Source organism: Hippopotamus amphibius, chromosome 1, assembly GCF_030028045.1.
Source record: "Hippopotamus amphibius kiboko isolate mHipAmp2 chromosome 1, mHipAmp2.hap2, whole genome shotgun sequence".
Lineage (NCBI taxonomy): Eukaryota > Metazoa > Chordata > Mammalia > Artiodactyla > Hippopotamidae > Hippopotamus > Hippopotamus amphibius.
Genome location: NC_080186.1, coordinates 104,326,136 through 104,347,010, shown reverse-complemented (window position 1 = coordinate 104,347,010; position 20,875 = coordinate 104,326,136). Strand labels below are relative to the sequence as shown.

The 20,875-nt window shown below is 43.8% G+C and overlaps 1 protein-coding gene across 3 annotated transcripts in view; it reads left to right on the top strand.

Annotated features, from left to right (window-relative positions):
* TBX15 (T-box transcription factor 15) overlaps positions 1-20,482 on the top strand; it is a 102,902-nt gene extending 82,420 nt beyond the window's left edge. For all 3 annotated transcript variants that reach the window (XM_057720729.1, XM_057720735.1, XM_057720731.1), the window contains exons 7-8: positions 8,593-8,690; positions 17,939-20,482. In XM_057720729.1, coding sequence (XP_057576712.1) covers positions 8,593-8,690; positions 17,939-18,723 — 883 coding nt within the window. In that variant the 3' untranslated portion in view covers positions 18,724-20,482. The remainder of the gene's footprint in view (positions 1-8,592; positions 8,691-17,938) is intronic.
* The last annotated feature ends 393 nt before the right edge of the window (positions 20,483-20,875 follow it).

Genomic DNA, 20,875 nt, shown 5'->3' with positions numbered 1-20,875 from the left:
CTGTCTGGGCTCTGCTAGAGTGAAGCTCCTTGAAGACAGGACTATATCTTTTTCAGTCTGTTCTTATTCTTAGATGTTTTTTCCTGTAGTGCCAGGTATATAGAGTAAAATGATAATTGTTCATTTAGTTACAAAACATTGGACAGAGTTGATGAGTGGCAGAGAAGTTAAAAACCAGGACCTCTGGCGTAAGAAAGCCTTACCCCAGCCAAGGGTGAGTCAGGTAGAGCAAGAGCGGGAGCTAGTTTTGGACACTTAACTGAGAAGGGAAGAAGGAGTGAATCTATAAGTCTGTAAGTGAATCTATAAGTAAGTCTTTGCTTGAAAGACTAAGGGCAATTTTGATTCAAATCTGAGGTGGACTGCTGCTTTAAGACACTGATTTAGTTTAATTGTGAACCCTTCAGGCCATCTAAGCTGGCTCTGCGCAGTGGGGGCATGTCTGTGCTGCCTGGCTCCCTGGAGAAGGAGGGCACCCAGCAAGTTCCAGAGGCGTGAGCCTCAGGAAAGAAGGGGTCCCAGAGGATGAGCCCAAGCAGTGAGGTTTGGTTGAGAAAGATCGCTCAGTAGCAAACGGAGAGGTCCAATTACATCTTTGGCAGTGGCCACCCCAGTGGTTCAGCTCTTTCCAAAGAGAAGACAAAGGTCATGAGGTTGAAGAGAAGCAGGAGTCTTTGCAGCAAGTCTCATGGTTGAGAAGTAGCCTATCTGTCCATGTGCCTGGAGAGCCCGCTGTGCTCAGCCAGAGGGAGCATTGCTACTGCAGAGACCTCGCACTTGAAAGGGAATAGACAGATGAGCATAAGGAAAGAAAACACTGTGGGTCTCAGCCCACATCTAAAGTGAAAACCTCGTCCCCGTTAGGATTTTACAAGATTTTACAGAAAGCCCAAGTAAGCTTGGGAACTTTTATATAATTCCCAGGGACTTCCTCCAAAGCAAACACATACGTGAAGAGGAGAGGATTAAAGTTATGACCTGTCGGTGGAGTGAAGGTTCTATGAACTTGTTTTAGAAGTGCTGTGGACTGCGTGACCCTGGGTTCTCTTCGGTCAGCAACGTTCATCCTGTCTTTGACCTGGGGCTGTACCTGTACTCCCAGCTTCCATAGCATAAGACAACTGCAAGGGGGATTGTCCCAGGTGACGTGTGTCCTCCAGATGCTCCTCGCTGGCCTGGTGTGCTGTGGCTCCAGGACAGGTCCCCCTTGGAGTAGCCCTTCTGTAGTTCAGGGAGTTGCTGCAGCTTTTTGGGAGGGTGTCTTTGTCTCTATGGAGTTCGCCCTTGGAGGCTTGAACCAGGACACTCAAATTCCCCAAGGCAGGGACTGTCAGAGAGGGCCAGTGGAAGGCCCTATGTTATAGGGAGGTTGATTTGCACAGGGAAGTAGTTTTAGTAGATGCCCCCCACTTGAAAAACAATAGGGCCTTCAGGATGAAGTGTAGGAGGCACTGAGTCTGAGCTAATTCTCAGAGTGTTCCCAGCAAGCACTGCTGTTTGCTGGGAATGTGGCTGGTGGCTAGTGTCCCTTATATGTGCCAGGGGATGGTGATCAAAAAAACAGAGCCATTCACTGCATTATGGGAGTAGATGTATTTACTTGCTGGAAGAGAATGCTTAAGACTTAACCCAAAGGAAGGAATCTCCACCGGTAGTGGAGAAAGTATTTGGGAGTAGGGATTTCTTTGGGACACCGCCTTCTTAAGCAGTTACTGTCTCAAGGCCATGTTCACAGAGTGCAGAGCCACCTCCTTGGCACAGACAGGAACTCCTGTCAAAGTCCAGCCCCTCCCACAAAACACCAATAAAGACAAGTGTGCCGCCAGAAAGAGGGCTGTGAGATGAGGAATTAGAGTGCTGGAAGTTAACAGGAGGGAAGAGGGAAAAAGATTAGCCCCGGGGCCAGGTCATCCTTGCTTAGAGCCGAAAGAAACAACTTTTCTTTGGGAGTCAAGGTACAGAGAGGGTCTCAGTTAAAATCTGATGGTAGAGTTCTCTAGTATAACCAAGTATCTCAAATCTTGTCTACAGCCTTAACTAGCGATTAAGCTGAACATATGAAATTTCCTTAGTTGTAGGTCCAAAATGGTAAGATATTAGCAATTTCACCTAGTTCAATATAGAAATATATTTATTTCTAGGCATTCAAATCATAAGTATACAAATAATAGTTAATAATCATTTCATTTAATATCTGTGGTCCGCGTTTTCTATTTTTACCTCTGAGTTGAGTGGTATCGGTACACTGTTTCCCCTTTGACTGATGGTAAAACTGAGTACAGTGAGATATTAGCCAGCGACAACATCCAGAGAATGATTTCTCACTCTTCTGATAGGCATAGCTTGCCATTCAGCAGAAGACCTTGCCCTTGTCTGCCTCCGATTCCCTGTCACTCCTGGAGCCAAGCTTAGAGCCAAGGAGCTGACCACTTGCCTTGCTTCAACCAGCACGACTTTCCAAGTATCTCCCTCACTTTCAATTTCTATATTTTCATTGGTACTCCCTAGAGCCATTGGCTGTATTTTTCCAGCCAATCTCATCCTGCTTGTTCCTGGCACTCTCACTAGCCCCTGTAGATTTTGCATGCTCTTTTGTTATCCCTGGCATGGGTGCCATGCAGCAGATCTATGGGAGTGATCAGTGCTGGACTCCCTTGCAGGCGTTGCTGCATCTACAGTTCAAGGTAGCTGGCCCCGTACTGGACCCTGGCAGCAGAGTGCTTCCAGATTCCTCCTATTCATCCAGCCCGTAGCTGTTTTTCATGTCCCCTAGCTTACAGTCTTTCAGCCAGCATTTAACATTTTTCTCTGCCTTGTTATTTGTTCTCCCTCCTCTGTCATGAATCTTTTCCACCATTGTCCTCCTGGCCATGTGGGTTTGCCAGAGAAAGTTGGCAGTTGTTTTATTATCGATGGCTCCTGCCCAGGGATGGTGTCATCTAACAGAGTGACGTCTGTTTAATGGCTAACATATTGGAGTCTGAAATATCTGCAAGATAATGAGGTCTACAGAGGCTTGAGGGACAGGTTTGGGGTTCTGAGAGGAGAGAATGAGAAATGAAATTAGGTAACGTACAGGTCCCTCCACATTCAATCCAGAGCCAGAGGGATGACAAAGCTTTGAATTCCAGTGAAGTAAGAATGTTTTCTCTTGTTAGAGATCACGACCTGAGCAGATGGTGGGATTTCTTTTACTTGGGTTAGACCAATGGTCCTCATGCTGTCATTGTATTGTCTCTCTTGTTTGAAACATTTTGTCTGTAATCAGGATGCATTTATTAAGTAACAATTAGGAGGGAGTAATATCATTATCTCCATTTTACAGGTGGGGAGACTTTAGGGGTAAAAAGGTTATATAACTTGGCAAGGTTGCACTAGTAAGCAGCAGGGTTGCAATTGGAACCCAGGCAGTCTGGCTCCTGACCTTGTGCTCTTAACCACTCTGCTGATCTGCCCCCTGTGTGATTTAGTGTTACTAAGTTAAAGTTACACCATGCCAGTCAAATGCAAAGAAACTTAGTGTTTCAGGCATTAAAGGATTGCTTTGTGTTATCAAGAATTTTTATTGTACTTCTTGAGGCAGCAAAAAGTGCTTATGGCCCACCATCGCTACCTATTCAGACTCCAGGTAGGGACAGGGTTCCCAAGTTGGGAGTCACTGGGTAAGTAACAATTTTTAATTCAATTCCAATCATCTGTCCGTTGGACACCTGTTCCTCCAAACCATTGTAAAGCTCATGATTGACATCCAGTTTATCAGGTAGATATATTTATTATACATCCAAAGCCAAGTTTTGAATGATGGCTTTTTTGCCAGTTTGCAGACCTCCATTGGGAGGCCTTTAAGAATATCCCTGGACAATAAATACCCCGAGGAATCTAAATTCCAGATCCAGTGAAGGAGAAGGGTGTGTGGAAGGTTTGACCTCACCTCATTGGACCAAGGAGAATCTAAGAAAAAGGATTAGAAAGTTGACATATGGTAATTAGATTCGAAAGAACAGTATATTCTGGTTTTGTGTCTTTTCAAATGTTGGAACAGGAGGAGAAAGGAAATGAGTTCTGAGGCACGGTATCATCCATGGTATAAAATCCAAGTGCCTCACACGGAAGAGATAATAAATAAATGGTGTCCACCCCCTACCTCCCTCATCTTGCACCCGGAGCTCTAGTCACCCTGAACTATTGTCAGTTGCTAGAACATGCTTCCTTTTCTACACCTGCAAGTCTTTTCGTATACTGTTCACTCTACTAAGAAAGCTCTTTCTGCCTCTTGTCTGTGTGGAAAACTACCAAATGCCCTGTGATAGTTAGCGTGGCTAACTGACCTTTTATGGAATCCGCCCTTGAGTTTTCCAGGTGTACTCAGTGCATCTTGCCTAGTCCCTCACGGCACCGTCCGCACCATCTCTAGTGTAGCATCTGTCACACAGCTCACAAATTAATCATTCATATGTCGTTATCTTTTTTGCTGGACAGGATTCTCCTTAAGCATAAAGACTGTGTCTTTTGTTCCTTTATATCTCTTGAACCCTAGCACATAATTGTTTCCGTGGTTGGCTAACCCCTTTTTGACTTCAGGACCCCGTCTCAGTAGAATTCCCTTAGTCCTTGACTGTCTTCTATTGAGAGAGAAGCAGTGATCTTATCGATTCCTGGCATAGGTTCCCGTTGTTACCAGCGTCCCCAGCAAAGAGTATGGGGAAGAGTCAGATGTCAGAATTACAAAGAAAGTAAATGAAAGAAACATCAATTTTTTTTCTATCTGAAGACAAATTAAAAGCAGAAATTATGCATTGGTGTGTTACCTAATAGGTTCATGAATGTAGTTTTAATTGTTATAATTATCAAGTATTTGCTAAACTTCAAAGGGATGGTCCCACTTTTTTTTTTTTTTTTAATAAGAAGGTTGGAAGAATATTTCTTTTCACTTTGCTCTTTTTCCAAATCATTTGATCTTGAGGCATCATTTTGCAGAAGAGCTGTTTGGCTTGCTTCCTCTCCTTCCTTCTCTCCCTCCTCTTCAGTACATTCTATTGGTTTGGCCAGTGAACAGACCAAAAAGCCTAAAGGGAAGAGGCCTGGAAATCAGAGAGGTGATTACAGCCAAATGACTGAACAAAGGGGTTTAGATATGGTCTCTGTTGTCACTGGAGCAAACAGGGAAAAGTAAGCAAGAGGGGGACACTTGCCAATTGATCATTTTTGATTGGAAACTTCAGAGATGACATCAGGTCTCTGGGGTTCAGCAGACCCGGAGAGGCCCACCATGTGGAACGTGTTAATGACATGCGATTACCTAAAACCACTTTTTTTTTTTAATCTGTTAGACAATGAATTCACTTTTAAGAACCTTGAGATAAAGTTTTATAAAACTCAGAAATAATGATGATGGATAAATAAACAACATGTTACTCGGTATAAATTTTAAATAGACATCCAAGTGGCTGAAAATGTTAATATGTAGTTGGCAAGGATTCTTATGAGAGAAGATGACTGTAGAAATGACTGGCCTCTGCTAGGGGACTCAGACTCTGTTGAAGGTCGGAAATACCATGACCAGAACAGAAGACACCAGAGGAAACCTGAAACCTCTCTGGGACCTGAGTCAAGAAAGGCACAAACAGCTACAGGCAGAAGCAATTCCCAAGTCACCAATGCTAGAGGATTCTTTCAGTCTTCAGATTCTTGATTTGATATCAAGTTGTTTTCCTAAGTTTTAGGCCTAGAAAAAATGAATGCTGGTTAAAGTTCAGGAAATAGTAACCCAATAATAAAAATAATAATAAATATTAAATAAATATAGTAGTAAAAGTAATTACTTATTAATTCAATACATATCACTTGAAGTCTTGCCATGTAATAGGCATTGTGCTAGGTACTGGGAAGTAGAAAAATATGGCGGAGAGTGAATTAGCTAATACGTATCTTCCATGGCACTTCTCCAAATCCTGATAAATAGAATTAGTACTTTTGAACAATTAGATCTATCCAGTGAAGCTTAATGAAGTTTAAGGGCAAATAAAATGTGGCATATAGTAAATAAATAGGATTAATTTTTTTTTAAGAGATCTACCCTGCTTATATAAATAGATTCAGTACAGTGTAGGATGAATCGATGAGAGAGAGATCCACAGCAGATTAGTAAAGTGTGGTTAGGAATGTGTAGACTTAGCCTTTAGTTTTTGGTAGTTATCCCCCTCCCCCAACTTCACCACCAAAAAGACCCTTCTTGCGACAGACACCTGGACTGGATGGACCATGGGTGTGTCCGTATGTGGCATGTCGTACATCACATTCTTAACAGCTAAGGAAGGTCTTCCTTTACCCGTTGGTAGTGGAACCAGAGGGTAAAAGTTACATCAGAGACTTCAGCCCAAGTTCAGAGAGAGCTTTCTAACAGATCTGTCCCCAAACTAAATATTTTCCTTGGGAAATACTCAAACAGAGGCTGGATAACTCTCCGTCTAAGATGGCATCATAAGAGGTAGATTTTAGATTTGGATAAATGGATAAATGGTAGCTATCCTATATAGAGTTGACTACTTAAATAAAATTAATACCTTTGCTGTAGTCTTTTTGCCTGTTATGAAAATAAAATCAACATTCCTTTTTTATTCCCTTAATAAATATAACATTGGCAGTGTCTCAGTGTATTATAGCTACCTCACAGTCTTCTTTCACTTTACTATGAAATGAGAAGCGACTGTTCTTTGCCCTTGAGCTAATATTTTGTCCCTATCATTAGTACACATTGCTGGGAAGAATGGGATAGGAGGTGGAACAATAGAGACCTTGCCGTTTGCAGTGAGCCTCTCATGCCATTAGAGAGAATCCTAAGATGTTCTGGTGAGCCCCCAACATTCCAAAACAAGGCAGGAGAATCTAAGCCTGGCCTATCTATTTTTCATATTCATCAAGGCTCAGCCTATGCCCTTATTATTCTGAACTCCCTAATTGCCTGGACTCTTTCTCTCCACAAATAGTTTCATGTACTGTATCTAGTATTAATGTAGGGTGACTATGTGGAGATGTCTTCTATTCCTACTTTTAACAGATTAACAGCTAATAAACACCATGCAACACCCTCTCCTCTCAACCTCTTCTAAAAATACAGAGTTTGATTTGCCAACATTGGTGTATTTAAAGCCTCCAAGATTCCAGAGAAGACTTTAGAAAGTTAACTGTGCAAGTAAGGCCGGTTCAAAGAGGAAATTTTCCAACAAAGAGCCAATCAGTGTATAAGCAGCTCATCAGAGAAGAAGCTCAGGGGATCTTATAGCCATTTATAAGGAACGCATATTTGTTCTCACTGAAAATAAAGCTTCTCACTTTATTCTTGCTGTGCCAGACTGCAGAGAGCGCTGGAAATGTATCACCTAGAGAGAAGGACAGGCAGCATAAGTTTCATCTCAAAAAAGAAAGCTTGTCTTTTCCAGGAAGGGACCCCATGTTACTTTCCAGCGACTTTGCAATGAAAGGACTTAGGCCACCTGCTCTTCTCTTACCTTCCTGTACCCTAACTTCCCCTCCCTCCACTTAGCTAGAAGTGAAGCAGTTAGTTTTAAGGAAGAGTCAATAATCAGAAGCTGTGTTCAGAGCATCAGACAAAGCACCAAACAATATTCTATTTTGAGGACACAGACTATCAGCAAGAATATGTCTAAAATAATCCAAATAATCCAAAAACCTAAAATAATCCAAATAATTATGTTAATACAATGTACCTCAACATCTCATATGTATAATATGTATATGATAGAGAGATTTTATTGAAGGATAAGTTAGGCAGTGTGCATACAATTAAATTAGTGGATTTCTAGTATCAATGAAACAGAAGCCTTAAAGTAATGCATTTGTAAGTATTGGATGTTTCCTGAAGTCCAAGTATATATGACTCAAAGACCAGCTCGCTTATAAGATTACAAAATAGAGATAAATATTTGCGGAAATGTATTGGTCTTTTTGTTTAAGGTATAATTTCTGGGACCAAACCCTCTCTGTGCCTTCAGTAGATATTTCTTGTTGCAGCAGAAACTCAAATGTATTTGATTGTTTGCCTATCCTTCTATTTCTATTACCCTTCTTGTCTCTGTTGATTGAAGAAGCCTTTAAAAAAGGCACAGCGATATGACAGTTTCTTTGACTCCACATACCTGGTGGTGGAGTTGACTCTGGAACAGGCTGTATCACTGTGCTGTGGTAATGATGACATTGTCCTGTGCTAGAGAAATGGTCAATGCTATTCTCCGCTCAACTCTATTCATGATATCAGTGACCTTGACCTTTAACACTTAACAAGATTTTTTTCATGCAGACCAAACCTTCTCTGAAAGAAAGGTCAGAGTGAAAGTCCATCATAGCTATGACTTGCTTGCAGATAATCTGAATTGGGTTAATTTCTTCTTTCTCCTGCCATCCAGCGATATCTGTACCTGTGCTCTTCCAGACTAATTTACCCTGGGGGTGATATCTGTCAGAGCCTATGCATATACTGCTTGTCAGACAAACCACCTCAGGATTTTTTTTTTTTAAGTCTGTGCATTTCTTGGGATTATTTACAACTTCCTTTGCTGGCTTTTCTCTCTGCAGAACGGGACTGGAAGCCATCATGGAGACTTATGCATTCTGGAGACCCCCTGTGCGCACACTCACCTTTGAAGATTTCACCACCATGCAAAAGCAGCAAGGTAAAGCCCTGGGCAAGGCCTCTGCTTAGCAAGAGTGCTGGGGAGGGAGTAGGAGCTGAACCGAATATAGCACATCTGGCCCCAAGCCAAGCCACGAGTTACACCCACTCTCCTGGAACGACCAGTACTAGGTAGCTCCGTAAATAACCAAAGCATCGCCCCTTGTGCAAATAAGTCGGTTCCAGAGGCAGCGTTTCCCCTGGCACCCCGATTTCTCTCCCCCTTCCCCAAAGCAAGGTTATATTCATGATTACAATGGTGGTGAAATGATTATTTCTATCGCTAAGCAGTCACATAGCCCTTGGGATTTGGAGATCTTCATAATAATTTCGTTTATTACTCATGGCAGCCTCATCAGGTTTCTTATTCTAGTTTGTAGATGAGAAACAACTCAGCCCCAGACAATGGGAATAAATCGCTCAGGTCTGACAGCTGCTGCAAGTGCCTCTGAATCTTGTAACTTGGCTCTCTCCTTTTTTGCTGGTGTGGAGTCAAACACATCTCAAGTGGGTGGGCAAAGTGGACTTTTTTCTCCCACTGCTTTGTGCTTTCCATCCAATTTCTAATCTCCCTTCTCTTGCAGCTCAGGTTGGGAAGCCTGTGGCCATGTGTACAGATGGCTCATGGGCTGATTTCCATTCTTTTTCTCAGTCCAACCACTGGCTCTCCCAGGAGCAGCACCTGTTCACCTGGGTCCCCAAGTAAAAGCTTCCCAAAATGTCAGACACTTTATGAGTCTTCCTCTCCAACCTCCTCTTGCCCCAAAGTGACAGTGGTCAACATTACAGACTGAGCTTATTCTATTTTATCACGTGGTTGCCATTAACAGAGTCCTCATTTTTGAATTCGGGGCTCTGTGTTATATGGGAGCCCCTCCTAGGACTTGATAACACATTACATTCCCTTCTCAGGGAGGTTCTCACAGTTGGCACACTAAATCAGGTTTTGTAACCTGAATTACTGAACTTCCTCAGGTTTTACGATGGAGGTAGTGATTAAAGGCAGAGGCTCTGGAGTCAGACAACTTGGGTTAGGCTCTTATCACTGTTCTCTCCTAGCTTGGTGGCCTTGACCAAGTCCCTCATCCTTTCTGACACTTAGTTTTCTCATCTGCATAATGGCAGAATATAATAGAATTCTTGTGATGATTAAGTGAGATAATGCATCTAATATCACAGTAGGCCCTCAGTACGTGCCAGCCGTCCTTGTCGTAATCATCTGTCTTCATCCCCCTGTGTCCCTGTATATCAGTGCCCAAGAAGAAAACACACTGGGGACAGGAAGTGTTGCTATTCTGATGATTAATTATTCATAACATGGTTAGACCATTCATCTTCACAGGGATCTGGGGAGGCAAGTGATCCAGAATCTCCATCTCTTTTTTTAATAAGTGGAGGAGAAATGGAAGCCCTTGCAACTTGCTCCTCATAATGTATGTGTGTGTGTGTATATATATATATATGGCGTTACTGCTGCTTTGATGCCCTCATGGCCCTTGAGAGGCAGAGGTTTATGGAAACTGGGAAATCTGGGCCTTCATCTTGATGGCCACTAACTCTCTCTATCACCGTGGGCAAGTCACTTCTACTTTGAGTTCATCTCCTCACCCCAAAGAGGGATAATTTTTTGGTGAGGCCATTTATATAAACATGCTTTGTAAATGAAAATGTGTCATGCAAAGACACTTTACTTGATCCTATTTATTTCTGAGGTGGCTTCTTGCTTATCTGCCTTTGCTTTACGCATTGACTTTCCAAGCTCTAGCTAAGCAGGGGTTTGTATCATGGAGGCTGGTATAAGAAGGTTGGTAGGGTTGCCAGTTCCTGAGAGCAGGCATTGGTGGTGACATTGTGTTCACTGCTGTGTCCCTAAGATCTACCCCAGGGCCTGGCACCTGGGAAGTACTTAATGAACCATGAATGAGGTCACTGGGTGGCACTGTGGCTCAGGTAGGCAGGGTCACTATCTGATTAAATCTTGGAGCAGCCACCTGATATGTACGTGGATACAGATGTGGCACGGTGGTTGGGGATGGCTGCCTGCATTTCAGGAGCACGTGGAACGACTGGGCAGGTGCACACCAGGGAAAGCGGCAGGGGAGCCTGCATTGCTAAGGTGTGCAGCATAGCAGGTTTCATGGTGCTTCTAGTGAAAACATATTGATCTGAAGACTTTTTGACACATGGGAAACAATGGTTTAAGAGAAACTGAACTTTCAGAACAAAATGTCACACATTCATTGAGTCCCTTTTTATACTGATGGGGGGAAATGAGTGTGGAATTATTGGATACATATGGTGGTGAGATGGGGCTAGAGGAAAAGCCAAAACTCTATTAAAGAGTTTAATTGGAATACATTTTTGAACTATGCACTGAACTTGATCCAGATTCTCATTATTAAAAAATATGTGGCTTGGTTTCTTGACGTTGGCAAAAGGTGTAAAAGTAAAAACACCCATTCCCTCTTCCTTTAAAAATTGAGAGTTCCAGTAACTCTGGACAGTATCTGTCATGAAATGAAGAAAAGAGACATAACTGTCTGTATCACACTATCTTGTGTCTTAGAAGAAGTAAAGAGTGGTAAGCTTCTAGTGGCAGGTTCAGTAGCAGACTGATTTTGTAGTCACTCCCTTTTGGTGAAGAGAGTATTGGCAGTGTTGGCACCAAACCGAAGATCCAAATAGTGACCGACCCACCCAGGTGTCCACATCACCTCATTGCTTCAAGCACGTGAATATCTGGATGTCAAATACGTGGCCCTCAGACAGTTTTGTGCTGTTGCTGCTGCTGGAATCTGCATCAACCATTTTGCTTAGGTGAAGTTAAGGGTGCTTTTTCCATCTTGCCCCTGCTGTCAGTTCAGTTTCTTTCATTGAGACCCATCTATTGATAAGATTTCGAGGAATGTGCTTAGGTGAGTTAGCCACAGTTTTACGAAAGTCCAAATCCTTCTATTTTCAAAACCATACTGAATGGATGCTCTATATAGTTGTTTTCTCTTGTGGAGAAGAATGCATGGGGTTCATTATCCTCTGCCTTTAATACAAAAGTAAACTGAGGCATAGAGCAGCCTCATAACATACCTGCAGTTAAGTGGTGGCAGAACTGAGTTGAGAATTCCAAAGCGGACCTCCTGCCTCACTGGGCACCTTCCTTTCCACCAGACCTTCTTCCTTCCTACTAAAGCTTTAATTTTCCATACAAAAAACTTTAGCTTACTCTTTTTTTTTTAAGATTTATTTTATAATTTATTTATTTTTGGCTGTGTTGGGTCTTCATTGCAGCGCACAGGCTTTCTCTAGCTGAGGCGAGCACAGGCTGCTCTTCGTTGCAGTGCACGGGCTTCTCTTTGCAGTGGCTTTTCTTGTTGTGGAGCACGGGCTTTAGGCATGTGGGCTCAAGTAGTGTGGCTCTCGGGCTTAGTTGCTCCTTGGCATGTGGGATCTTCCCCGACCAGGGATCGAACCCATGTCCCCTGCATTGGCAGGCGGATTTTTAACCACTGCGCCACCAGGGAAGTCCTAGCTTACTCTTCCAGTTGATGGTTTATTGTCAACAACTTAAGCATTAACTCTAAATAGTAGGTCTATATTTCATTTTTATGAAGTCAAGTGTATGGTTTTATTTTCAGATATCTTCATTTAGAATCAGCAAGGGAGTTTATACTTTTGGAGAGTCGGGAGGTAGGAATTATATTTCAGGAATGGCTTTTTCCTCAACACGCTTGTGGCGGGGACAAAATGAACTGACCAAGTAAGTTATCCTTGCAGAAGTGGAGTGAGGTGACACAGACGAAGAAGTAAATAGAAATAAGAGCCCAGATCAGTTATAGCCAAGTTCACTCCTATTGTTCTAATGATGTCCTGATGTTGTTATGAGGTAGTTCTGATGATATATACAATGGACCTCTTTGTATGGCCAAAACTTGAGTTTTTGTGAGTGGCATCTCCAAGTGATATTGATAACTGCTGTGTGCAAAAGGAATCATTCCGGACCAGGACACCAAAGATGGTCATATGTCTCCATCTGTGGGTAGAAGGAGACCTGCCATTCGCAGAAGGCCTCCCTTCTCCTCAACTGGTAGTAGATATCACTAGACGGACTTCAACACCTTTGCGTCTTTTATGTTTGCCAGGCAGTTAAAAGTTAGGATCATGAAGGTCTTTGTTGGTGTTGGGATTTTCATCAGTTTGATTTGTGTTAATTAGTGTTTGGTCAGTGAAAAAGATCAAATATGAGCAAATTCATACTAGTAAAAAGATTGGGAACGGACAGCAGTCTTCAAACTACTGTGTGATCATTATAACATTCCAAAGATGAGCCACTTAAGCTGATCTCATTTATCCCTGAGATAAGGAACAATGCCCACGAGGAGTTCTTGACAAGGATTGGAGACTGTCTCAATTCAATCCACTAAGCAAACGGTCATTGGTTATATATTCTATTTTGTCCCCAAGTCCCTTAGGCTCAACGTGTCCAAAATGGAGACGATGATTTACCTCACAGACTTGGCGCCCTCTCCTGGGAGAAGGACACCCCTATCCATTAATCATCCTAGACTGTTCCCTTCCTCTTTACCCACCATATCCAACCTTTACCAAGTTCTTGACTCTGCCCAGTCTCTAATCTCCCTTGCTACCACCCGACTCCAAGCCATTATCTCTCACCTGACTTCGTTCTCAGGCTCCCCATGGTGGTAACACAGCTGCCAGCATCCCTGGACCTACATCTTTTTTAGGTTTAAATCAGATGGGAAGGGTCATGTGCCTCTCTCAAGATTTCTAGCAAAATCATACAGAGTCTCACTGACTCTAATTGGGATACCCCTGAATTAATTACTGTGGCAGGGGGTTGGGGGATGCTTAGATTGTCCAGGCATGAGTCACATGCCTTCCCTGGAGATACAGGTGAAAGGGTAAGAATGGGAGAGGGAGTGTTTCTCCGCAGGAAAATGATACTGTTGCCAGGAGAGAGGCAGATTAGTTCTAAATGACAGCAACAACAGATGTAAACTGCAGCAGGGAAGGCAGGAAAATAAGTAGCAGGGAAAACAAGCAAGTTAATGGAAAGTGAAAAAAATGGGGGCATTCCATCTAGGGAACGTGGTAGGTGTGAAATAGGGCCATTTAAGAAACAGAGAGACTCAGAACGCAGAGGACCAATGTGAAAAACGAGAATTGGGCGAGTATATTAAAAGCTATCTTAAAGGGAAGAGGTTTGGATCTGTGCATATCTTTAAACTTTGTGGAGAAGGACGCACTAGGACTCTTTCTAGGATTGAAACCACACAGTTCCCATTAGCACGATAATGTTTCACATTTGCATTTTGAGAAGAGTACTTGTTTCAACTAAGGGTTATTCCTTAGCTGGGATGAACAGGGCGGTGATCATTAAACTTTACTGTCTTGGGGTTTATTCCCTGGGATCCGTCCTTAGGGTGCTGACATTTTACCTCTTACCTGTTTGAAAGCCTTGAAGAAGGCTACTCAAGGACACACAGTGAATCAGCACTCCTCAGGGACAGATGCCCTCAAGTCATTTGAGAGAAGAGTCTGGCTCGTGGAACCAAGTAATTACATGGAATTTTATTCTTTACTAGCCAAGATGGGGTTTTGTTCCACTGTTTTTCAGTTTTGGGGTGGGAGAGAGCACAACAAAAATAAACCCCAAAATGAAACTGTACGTGAAAGCCTCCATATTACAATCTGGAAGTGATCAATCTAAAGATGCAAAAGTCAGCAGGTTTGGTATTCAGGATTTTCATGGTCACATTTAACTTGTCTTCATGGTACACAAGTATCTTCTAGGCTATTGTCCACGTATGGAATCATGTGTTCTTTTTGGTTATTTTGGCTGTTAGCCTTGAATATTGGAGCAAGTTAATGTTGAATATGAATTTTGAGTACCTCTTCACTTTGGGCCACGGGTTATAGAATGCAGGGAAGTGGGGGTGGTGGAGGATTGGTCCTGAAATGCTGGAGAATTTTCAGCTACTTAGAGCATTACATTTTAGTAACCCCACCATGTGAATAGTGGGAAAGACACCAGCCTACCTGCTTGTGTTTGCTTGATCTGATCTGAGAAAAGATGGAGACATGGGCATCTTATTTCCATCCCAGGTGGGGAGTGAGGGGGGAAAGGGGCAGATAGTTCAGAGAGGAAACAGAGTTGGTTTAGCCTTGAGGATAAGGGCCTGGTGGGTGTCCAGTGCTCCATCATTCACAGCTGTGAATGCTCCTGTAGCCTGTTACATCCAGGCAGTTGGCTGTGACCTGATGCTCCCCAGAGTGCGGAGAGGCTGAGATGCTCATCTCCATGGACAGAGGCCAACACCCGACAGCCATCCCCATTAGGACGCAAGTGTCCTAAGATGCCTTTCTCCTGCCTTCACGCCTTCTTCACTCATAGAAGAGAAAAGAAAAGGAAACACATTTTTATGCCTACGTGCACTTTGTAATATGTGTTATTTCATCTAATTCTCATTACGTGCTTATAAGGTCGATATTCAAAGTTCCATTTATATGGAGACGCTCACTTGCTAAGGTTCCATGATCAGTAAGACAGCTGGGATTAGAACTGGGTTTGTCTGACTCTATAATCCATGTTCATCCATTTAATAAAGTTTAAATCAAGACTCTTTGACCATTGCAGACCTAGTGAGCACAGAGGGGATGAGGGAAAGAAAAGAGAAGGCTATGCAGGAAAGGGAGGCATGCTTTCCTTTGAGAGGGAGCTCTGACCCCTCTGTATCAGAGTGGCCTGGCCTCCCACTCGGCCCTGGCTCTTCTGGGATGCGAGGCCTCTAGGCAGCTAAGTGTTGAAATGCACAGGGAGGGCAGCCTGCCTCCTCAGGCTTATTTAGCACTTGGCTGGCACTCCCAATCTTGTTTAACAGCTGACAAGCCGTTAGATCATAAGAGAGTAAAGACTTCTCAGTATCTCGGTTTGCTTCTCTGCAAAACGAATGCCATAGTCTTCTCTCTTTGTGCGACTTTTGAAAAATGGCTCTTATCTCTATTGAGTATTTTAAGTGCATACAAGCATTTCTTAAAAGTGAATGGAAACAATGTGGCCCTCTCTCAGACAGGCTTGCTCTCCGCCTTCAAACACTAGTTCGTATGGGAGCTGCCACCCCCTGAAGCTCAGCAGGCCACCAAGTCTCATTTCCAGTGAGTGTCATTTAAAAGCCAAAGCAAGCTGACTACAAACTTTTTAACATGCGCCTCTCATCTGCTCAGCAGAGATCCCTGTAACTTGTTAATAGTTCCCTTCTTATTTTTTTCTAGTGAAACCAATTGAGGCCTTAAATCAGTACCATTCGTTCCCTCTTGGGCCATCCGAGAAAACCATTTAGAGTTGTAAAAATCATCTGCTCCATCTTGCACTTCCTGCTGCAGGGCTAGGGCTCGGGCCTGTTGGAGCATACCTGTAACGGGACAGTGCAGCGTGCTGAACAGGGGTCTCCTCCGGGACCACATAAACACCAGATCTGGGAGAGCGAGGATGGACTTTCAAAGAGAGGAGAACAGATACACCTCCCATAAAACACAAATCTCTTTACAGCTGGAGTCGAGTTTCTCCATTTGTGCCACAGCATTTATTTCACTGAAGTGCCTGGCATTTAGGGGGGAAGAGGGAGAAAATCTGTAGGATGCCTCCAAGAGGAACCACGTGCTTGCAGAAAATGAATCCCTGAGCTTCATGTAAGGCACCATTGGCTAGGCTGTTCAGTGGTACACAGACAAGTGTGTTTTTCCTCATCCTTCTTAGCCTTCCCCTTCGAGAACTTCATTATGCTTAAATGATTCCTTGGAAAGAACTTGTTACTGGCCATTCACACTTTAGCAGAAATTTAATCCTCAGACATAAATAATAATTCTGAGAAGGACAGAAACTGAAGCCTATCAGTTCGAGCCCTTATTTCACTTCACGATGAGGAGATTTAAGACGTAGCCTGCCTTGCCTGTGGTCAGGAGCTGGATGGAGGCCAGTGAACCTAGAATCAGGTTTGGTGCCCTTCCTTCCATGGTCAGTGCTGACTTCCTTCTCCCAGTGGTATTTACGATGTTGGCCTTATCTCAGTTTTTGGAATAAAAATCTTTTTACTTCTCTTTAAGGGAATTTAAGATATAAACAAGAAACAGAGAAGGAGAATTTCCTGAAATGACTCTAAAATCAGGAGCTATTTCTATCTAAATCCAGTTCTACCTTGGAAGTTCATTGGGGAAATTCTTTTGACCAAGCAAAAGATGATAGTGGTTGGGCTTTGTAAAAAAAAAAAAAAAAAATTAACTCTGAAAAAATTATTAACAAGAGCTAAATTTGTATTTCTACAGCCAAAACGACTACAATATATGTGGAGGTAGGCTGGGGCTTTTTTTTTTTTCTTCCTGTACTAAAAATTAGCTTTGGGTTTCTCTTTGAGGTATCTGCTTCTCAACTTGCACATCTGGACCTTTCTCCCTGGTACACTGTGGATGGTTTCTTTGTATCCCTATATCTCTGGAATCTCTGGAGAAAATTCTTCATATTTTTTTTCTCACTGTTAAAAACCTTATTCCTGCTCTCTTCCACTTAAAAATTCCTTTACCCTTGTATAGCAGCTCAGGTTCTAGGAGTCCCTGCATGAGTTGTGGATGACCTAGAGGATACCATGCTCCTTGGGGAATCAGAGCTCTCAGCAGTTCTGGGAAAGTCCCAACCTTGCCCTGATAAATTCCATCATGGGACATTCCCTATGGAAGACAAAGTAGCTGCTTATTCTGGACATCACATGAAAGGTTCAGCAACCCTGACACTCACCACTGCCTTCAACTTCCAGTAGATGAGACAGGAACTGGGTGCAGCACTGCTGCTCCCCAGCCCGTTAAAGGCGAGGCTTGGAAAGGTCATTGCTGACCTTCTTAAACCACCCGAGAACACATTTGAAGTAGATTGGGTTGAACTGGCCCTTTGTCTGTTGGCGCCTCAGTCACCAACCCAGTTCTAACATCCCCACGTTATTAGAGCAACTCTCTCAAATACAAATTCAGGGATTTTAGGAGATAAAAGGGACCTGGACATCCTGTAACCAAAGAGGGGTCCCTGGACCAGCAGCCTCAGTATCATCAGAGAGCTTGTTGCAAATTCTCAGACCCTGTCCCAGACCTGCAGAATTAGAAACGCTGCGGTAGAATCAGCGATCTGTGTTTTAACAAGCCCTTCAGGTGATTCTCGTGTCTCAACGATATTTATGTTTTGTTTTTCAGGAGGCAGCACAGGCACTTCCCCAACCACCTCCAGCACTGGGACACCATCCCCTTCAGCTTCTTCTCATCTTTTATCTCCATCCTGTTCTCCTCCGACATTTCACCTGGCCCCCAACACGTTCAACGTGGGCTGCCGAGAGAGCCAGCTGTGTAATCTAAACCTCTCTGATTATCCACCGTGTGCCCGAAGCAACATGGCTGCCTTGCAGAGCTACCCAGGGCTGAGTGACAGTGGCTACAACAGGCTCCAGAGTGGCACAGCTTCAGCCCCTCAGCCCTCCGAAACCTTCATGCCCCAGAGGACTCCATCCCTGATCTCAGGAATACCAACTCCTTCCTCGTTGCCTAGCAACAGCAAGATGGAAGCCTACGGTGGCCAGCTGGGGTCCTTCCCCACTTCCCAGTTTCAGTATGTCATGCAGGCGGGCAATGCGGCCTCCAGCTCCTCGTCACCACACATGTTTGGGGGTAGCCACATGCAGCAGAGCTCCTACAATGCCTTCTCTCTCCACAACCCTTATAATCTGTATGGATACAATTTCCCCACTTCCCCCAGGCTAGCTGCAAGCCCAGAAAAACTGAGCGCCTCTCAAAGCACTTTACTCTGTTCTTCTCCTTCCAATGGGGCCTTTGGAGAGAGGCAGTACCTGCCTTCGGGGATGGAGCACGGCATGCACATGATTAGCCCCTCACCCAATAACCAGCAGGCGACTAACACCTGTGACGGCCGGCAGTATGGGGCAGTCCCAGGCTCCTCCTCCCAGATGTCTGTCCACATGGTTTAGTGGCCTGTCCCAGCACCACGGAGCCGGCAGCAGCCAAGGCCCCAGAGTCGCCGTGGACAGGCTCTGGGGAGCCCAACGCCTTTGAAAAACCCAAACTGTGTATTATTATTATTATTATTATTATTATTATTATTATTATTATTTTTCTGGAGGAGGAAAGCACATACCCAAGAACAACAAGAGACATTTAAGCCACTGAAGGATACTTGCGGTGGAATCATCTCCGACCCAGTGGCCTTTCTCCTGCCTTCCCAAATCTTAGTTTTATAAAGCATCGTCTTCTCTGGAGTGGCCTTTGAAGAAACTGAATAATCATTTTATAATAATGTTAAGGGAGATGCTAGCATGTAGCAGCCATGAAAAGTTACCCACACACAGATACAGACCTACCTATACATACATACATACACACATACGTTCATATGTGCAGGCATGCATACACATGTACATGTGTACTCACACACAGAATCAGCCACACACAAACATACATGCACACTGACTCAGAACTGGGTGAACTCTGTGGAAGGAAGCCCAGCATGGGTGCTTTCACCAAGAAATTGTCTGTGTACAACAGTAGATGGACTGGGCCAGCAGTAGCTGCCAACGTTTCTCCTCTGCAGCTTACCCTGTTTCTGGAATGTCCCAGGTATCCTGGAACTCCTTCCCATCAGTGAGGCTAGAAAGACATCAGTACTACAGCTGGACTTGGCTTCCTGACAAAGATTGCTGTTGAACTTTGGCTCTCTTCAATTGGTGTGCTGTCATTGATGTTCCCAGTGGTGCCTGTGAAAAGAGAAAGCAGCTGAAAGAGAGAGAGAGAGAAGGAGAAAGAATAGAGAGCGAGAGAGGTGGAGAGCAGGGCTGAATGAAGAAGTGAGAGCACTGATGAGAGTTTTAATTCACCAGGGAAATGTGGTTTGGGTTTGTTTCTCCCCCTCCCCGCGCCCCCTGCCCCCAACAGGTTATGGAAAGAACCATGGAGTTGTTGAGGAGTAAACCTCTCTGGGACACTGCGCATGGTCAGGACACTGGTGAGAAGCATGGGGGCAAGGAATGCGTCTCGATCCCACAGTTCTGACCCTTGCGATGCAGAAGAGAGGGACACCCCACGGGAAGTGCTGATTCCAGAGCATGCAGCCTGGCAGGGGAAGGGAAATAGAAGGAGCGTGAGGAAGAAGAGTTTTACCATCCCGACAGATGATACCAGGAACAGAGGCGACAGATGGAGGCCTGGCCTTCCAAATGCCGGGTGCAGAGGCCTCATCTGGGTCTCCTGCCCCATCGCCCCGGTGGCAGGAGGAATCCTGTCATGTTCCCGAGAATTGCAGATGGGCCTTCTACATCCTTCCACCTGCCCTTAGATCGCCATTTTTGTTGTTGTTGTTAATCAAATAGTTCATTGCAATTTTGAAGTTTTGGATGTTTTCCTTCATCTTTCCCTTCCCCTTCAAATCCTTTAACGGTAAGAAAACAAGTGAAGTTTGGTGCAAGCTAAACTTTTTAAGTGGTGTGGAAATGCAAATAATACCAAGTAAAAGAATACAGATATTATTAAGATTTTTGGTTTTGAGGTGTTGTAGATAAATGTATTTATGTGCCTAGTGGGGAATCCATTATTATGAATATTAAAAAAGGGGGCAATAAAAAGGGTATGTAAAATATGTATGAAGAAAAGGTGTATAAAAATTTGCCCTCATGCACGGAACTCTGTTTCTAAGTGCCAAGCACAGAAAGCCGCTAAATAAAATCTTTGCAATTGTTTTCTGCGAGTTCATTCATGTGGAAAAAGCAAACAGCAGCCGATGCCTTTGCATTGTCCTTTACGGTGAGCCCAGCATCCATCCCTACCACTTAGCGTCATCTTTCCTCAGAACACGTGAAGTGTGTGTTATCATCCTCATGTCATGATTAGTAACTACGCTCCAGTGGGACTGAGTGAATTATCTAGGATCACACAGCACGTCAGAGAGGGAACTAGGGCTTGAAACCGGGTGTGACTCCAGTGAGATGCCCACTTTCATGTTAGCTGCATGAGTCTAATAGCAATCCTCATTGTAGCTAAGTGCCAGATGTTGTAGCAAGTGTCTTACGTGAATATCTCATCTAATCCTCCCGCAATTCTGTGGTAGGTATTATTTTTATTATCATTTTA